The sequence below is a fragment of the Rhinopithecus bieti genome, unplaced genomic scaffold, assembly GCF_001698545.2.
Source record: "Rhinopithecus bieti isolate Rb0 unplaced genomic scaffold, ASM169854v2 scaffold_8783, whole genome shotgun sequence".
Classification (NCBI taxonomy): Eukaryota; Metazoa; Chordata; class Mammalia; order Primates; family Cercopithecidae; genus Rhinopithecus; species Rhinopithecus bieti.
The window spans coordinates 2,776,682-2,782,318 of record NW_016806197.1 but is presented as its reverse complement, the minus strand read 5'-3'; the positions used below and the strand labels follow the sequence as shown (position 1 = coordinate 2,782,318).

Here is a 5,637-nt window from a genome sequence, read left to right as displayed (position 1 = left end):
TCACTGCAAGCTCCGCCTCCCGGGTTTATGCCATTCTCCTGCCTCAGCCTCCAGAGTAGCTGGGACTACAGGCGCCCGCCACCTCGCCTGGCTCATTTTTTGTATTTTTTTTTTAGTAGAGACGGGGTTTCACCGTGTTAGCCAGGATGGTCTCGATCTCCTGACCTCATGATCCGCCCGTCTCGGCCTCCCAAAGTGCTGGGATTACAGGCTTGAGCCACCGCGCCTGGCCAACCAATTCTAATAAAAAATTTTTTTCTCTTTATAGGAGAGTTAATCTTGGTCTATCTGGTGTGAATATATTGTGGATCTTTGGCGAGTAGCAGGTCATATATTTAATTCCAGACATTTGGACTTTTATTTCACTGAACCAGAAGTCGAAACTAAACATCTGAGCCACGGACTCTTCTGAAATAAAATACACGTGTGTATGTTACAGACTCTTTAGATTTAACGAAAAATGTAGCAGTTATGAAATGTCATTGTAAAAATATGTCCTGTATCTTCTATATCAAGAGACATTACCTTTAATTTTATATTGCTTTTCAGAAATTTCAGGTGACTATAATACTGCAACCCTTCAGATTTTTATTGACTCAAAACAGTGCCATTACCCTTAATGAAATAGATTGTGAGTCTTTTTTTTTTCATTATAACCCCCAAATGAGAATCATCTATCTGATCCTTGTGCCACAAAAAATTTTTTCAATTTTTTTTTTTTTTTTTTTTTTTGGACAGGGTGTCTTTCCCCCCAACTGGAGTGCAGTGGCATGATCTTGGCTCACTGCAACTTCTGCCTCCCAGGCTCAAGCAAAAATTCTCCTGCCTCCTGAGTAGCTGGGATTACAGGCACGCGCCACCACACCCAGCTAATTTTTATTTTAGTAGAGACGGGGTTTCACCATGTTGGCCAGGCTGGTCCCGAACTCCTGACCTCAGGTGATCTACCCACCTTGGCCTTCCAAAGTGCTGGGATTACAGGTGTGAGCCACTGCGTCCAGCCTCAGTTATTTTATTTAATAGTGTAAGTACTTAGAAAGTAAGAAAATTGCTGATTTAGGTTTTTGTTTTTTTTTTTTTTAATGTTTCCCCAGCATTCTGCAAGTTAGGCCAAAGCCCACATTCAAAGAAATGAGATTAACTCTTTAAATAATGTGTTAAATTTACATATATTTTAAAATATTATTAAAGGAGGTTTTGACATTTAAAAAGTCAACATTTGGATTAAATTTAGCTGGTAGTATTAATTTGGGTTTTAGTTAAGAGTCTGAGGACATCAAGAAAACTGTTTACCACTTTGGTTTTAGCAGCTCAGTTTTACTATTCCATAATGTGTTATTTTAAAGTTCTCTTTTAAGATCACAGTGATATCCTGTTTAAATTTTTAAAATATGTTCAAAATATCTGGAGGGTGAGAAGTTACCAAGTTTGTATGTTTCGTTTGACTCACCATCTTTATTTTCTGTATGTATATGTAGTAACTGGCAATTGCGTATATTTTCTTGATTAACATATTAGAGACTGTTTCCATCATCTTATGTAAACCTGGAAACAGCTGAAACTAGTCTTTTCTGAAGAACTGTATATCAGTATTATTAGATGTGCATCCCATTTTGTCATTGCCTCAGACTTTGAATATGGTCATTACTCTCTGGAAGAGAAGTATAATTATTTTTTTTGTTGTTATATGCAGTATGGTTTAATTTAAGATCTAGTAATAATACACATATGTAAACTCATTAAAGTATCACCAGTAATTAGTAAATTCCAAATTCAAGTCAGTACAGTTCTGTCTTTGTAAATTGTCTTTCAAAAGTTGTTTGTGTTTTAAAAGTTGATGTCCAAAGGAAAGGAGCTTCTTATCTTTTAAGTACTTTTGGTGTGTGTTAAATATTTATTTGCTATGATATTCTAGAAGAAAATATCAAACATGTTAAATATAAGAACATGTTAAAATTTAAATTTGTTATTTCAAAAGTTACTGAAGATGTCTTGGAATAACAGTTGTTATGCTGTTAAACTATATAGTTGCATACACTTTATTAAAAGCACTATGGAGAAAAATTTTAACAATGCATAAGACAAAAGGTCTTTTTTTCTTTATAGGACTTAGCTTTTAGTCTAAAATTCAAAGCTATAATATTTTATTTTCAAGTGACTCAAAAAAATACAGTCTACAATAAATATATACATAGGGATACACACTGAAAAAGATGTTTTGTTTGCATACTATTAATAAGTCTAGTGTGGATTACTGTACTCTGGGTAGCTTTCCTATATTAGCTTTTCTTCCCAAATATTTGAGCCAGTTTGTACTTAAATATAGCTTTTATTAAAAAATACTTTGGTGGATTCATTTGAATTCACCCCTCAGGAAGACAGTGCACTGCAAATAAGGCAATTTTTTTAGTCCTTGTGTTAAAATGAATAAATGTCTACTAATGTCTCTGATCAAATGTTATTTACAGGATATATGTCACAAGTTTTTCTTTGATTGCTTGACTTCTTGTGGGATCAGATCCACTAATCTTCTAGATTACATTCACTTCATAATTTATCCTTTTCTTTGTCTATAAATATCATCCTTAAGCCAGATCTCTTTTAGAGGCATGTTAGGTATTTGTAATTTAGTTTCTACTGAGACATACAAATGTTATATTGTGTGGCTTTCTCAAACTAAAATATACTTGACACTGATATTTTATGTTTTAACAGTAAAGACACGCAGCATGTGGGGTGGCACTTTTCTTTTCTTTTTTTCTTTTTTTTTTTTTTTTTTTTTCTTTTGAGACGGAGTTTTGCTCTTATTGCCCAGGCTGGAGTGCAATGGCACAATCTCAGCTCACTGCACTTGGCTCACTGCAACCTCTGCCTTCCAGTTTCAAGCGATTCTCCTGCCTCAGCCTCCCAGGTAGCTGGGATTCAGGCTCCCGCCACCATACCCAGCAAATTTTTGTATTTTTAGTAGAGACGGGGTTTAACCATGTTGGGCAGGCTGGTCTTGAACTCCTGGCCTCGTGATCCGCCCACCTCAGCTTCCCAAAGTGCGGGGACTACAGTCATGAGCCACCGCGCCCAGCCCTTTCTAGGCAGCTTTGTAATAGAAATGCACACATTGAAATGCACACATTCCTCAAAGGTCAGTCTTTGGTCCTCTGATTCACTGTATATGATTTTCCTTAGAGATCTCAATTCATTCCACTTCATTTATCACCTCTCTGCCTTTGATTCCCAAATTCATCAAGCATAGTGTCTCTCCTGAGCTGTAGTGTTGATTTCCATCTACCTGTCAGACATTTCTGTTTGGATATTCTGTGAACCCCATGTGTGAAACTGAGCTCACATCTGCTCATATCAGCTTCCTTTTACATCCCTTTTTCTGTTCATTGTACTACCAGTTGCCCATGCTCAAAATTCTGGTGTTATCTTTGATTCCTGGAGCTCCCTGGATCCCCAATCCAATCAGGCAGCAAACCTCATCCATTCTTTCTTAACAATGTCTCTTGCAGCTGTACCTTTTCTATTTCTGCCACCACTATGCTCATTTACACCCTTATCAACCCACACAGGACTACTGCAGCAGCCTAGTTAATCTCACAGCCTTCGAATTGTTGCCATGCTTCCAGATTTTCCAATTCATCCTGCACATTCTCTTCAAATTCATCTTCCTAGAACACCTGTTTGATCATTTCATCCCCCTGATAAATTCCTTAGCCTAACATTTAAAGCTTCACACAATCTGGCCCCAACCTGGCCTCATGCACCTAACCCCTTGGCTCCAGCCAGTGCAGGCTGCTGCCTGCTTGCTGGGTTCTCTCTGTGCTACTCATCCTGATCACTCTCTGGGGATGCCCCCTCTCAATCTACTGTCTTCCCCTGCATTGAGACTTCACTCTAATTAAACCTGCTATTTGGAGCTAGTCCTGACCACTCCAGATGGCAGTCATTTCTCCCCTTGAGTGATTAGATCTGTGCCCCTCCTTTGGCACTCAGCAGCTACATGAATGGATTCAGAAGTGACATTTAGTCAAACAGTAGGTCCTCATATCTTGTCTCATCCTTGCACAAGAACTGAGTTTCTTACTAGTCTGAGCTGTGCTGCTGTTCAAGTATACTTGTCAATGGTTAAAACTACCTTTTGGGAAAGCCTCCTACATTAGCTTTCCTAGATTAACTGTTCTCCTCCAAAGGACACCTTTTGATCCCTCCAAGCGCACTGGCTTTCCTTTTGTGGCTAGACCTAAGGAGGAAGCACTCCTGGGCCTGGACAGCTGCTGCAGGGGGACTGCTTGAAAAGTAAAGGTGTTAGGAAAATGATGAAACTCATTCCAGTGCTTCTGGGGGTCTTCCTTAGTAACCTGGGGGTGAAGGCACTGCACTTATGTGCAACAGCACAACATTGTCCCAAATGCTGCAGGGACCAGTGGTGGGGGCCAGAAGGGATTGGCTGGCCTGCCTGCCCTTCTGGGTGGCTTTAGTCACAGCTGTCCCTGAACTGTGGATGAGGTCAAAAGTCTTCAAGGACAAGCAGCACACGGCTGGGCTCTCTGGCAGGAAGGCTTCAGGGAAGGACCCATGTGGAGCTTTGCCTGCCCAGTTAGAATGAGAGGGCTTTGTACAATCAGCACCCATGCCTCTTGGACCCCAGTGACACTGCCACATCTCACTGGGTATGCCAGTAGCTTTTTGCTGGGTGTGCAGGGTTGTTAGGCATTAGCTCCGAGCCACATTATAATTTGATCCCTGGATGTTCATCAGTAATAACATTTTCACACTGAACTGCATTGACCTGGGATGGGACAATGTATGAATTCTACAGAGGCGGCACCTCAGTGGGAGTTAGGAAGGAGAATCTAACAGCAGGATGGGTGTGGAGAACAGCGCCACAGCCCTGCCGCCCCACAGGGAACAGCAGCAACCCTGAGGATATTTCTTAGCAAACTTGCTTGCAAACAGTCCCAGGCACTACTGCGGATGAGATTTGTATGTAAATCCTTTTCTGCCCCAAACCAAAATGAGTATTTCAAAATCAATCTGGCTAGAAGAGCTGCTGGCCTCAATGCACTGAGCATTCAGTGGGAGGACTAAGCTCTGTCATTAAATGGGGCAGGACAACTAGTCTTTCAGACTGATTATTTATTGATTTATTTATTTATTTATTTATTTATTTATTTGAGATGGAGCCTTGCTCTGTCACCCAGGCTGGAGTAAGGTGGCATGATCTCGTCTCACTGCAACCTCTGCCTCCCAGGTTCAAGCAATTCTTGTGCCTCGGCCTCCTGAGTAGCTGGGATTACAGATGCCTGCCACCACACCCAGCTAATTTTGTATTTTTTAATAGAGACGGGGTTTCACCATGTTGGCCAGGCTGGTCTCGAACTCCTAACCTCAAGCGATCCACGTGCTGGAATTATAAGCATGGGCCACTGCACCCGGCCCTACACTGATTTCTGATAAAATAAGATGGGCTGGATGCGGTGGTTCATGCCTATAATCCCAGCACTTTGGGAGGCTGAGGCAGGAGGATCACTTGAGCTCAGGAGTTGGAGACCAGCCTGGGCAACATAGTGAGACCCCATCTCTAAAAAAATAATAATAAGTGATAAGATACTCTTCATACCTAGAGGTAACTGAGAA

General features: G+C 40.8%; 1 protein-coding gene across 1 annotated transcript in view; it reads left to right on the top strand.

Annotated features, from left to right (window-relative positions):
* Positions 1–2,075, top strand: part of TMEM209 (transmembrane protein 209) — a gene marked incomplete at its 5' end in the record, with an annotated part of 46,482 nt that extends 44,407 nt beyond the window's left edge. The window contains one exon of the mRNA XM_017875099.1: positions 269–2,075. Within this exon, the coding sequence (XP_017730588.1) occupies positions 269–323 (55 nt within the window). The remainder of the gene's footprint in view (positions 1–268) is intronic.
* Positions 2,076–5,637: the final 3,562 nt, after the last annotated feature.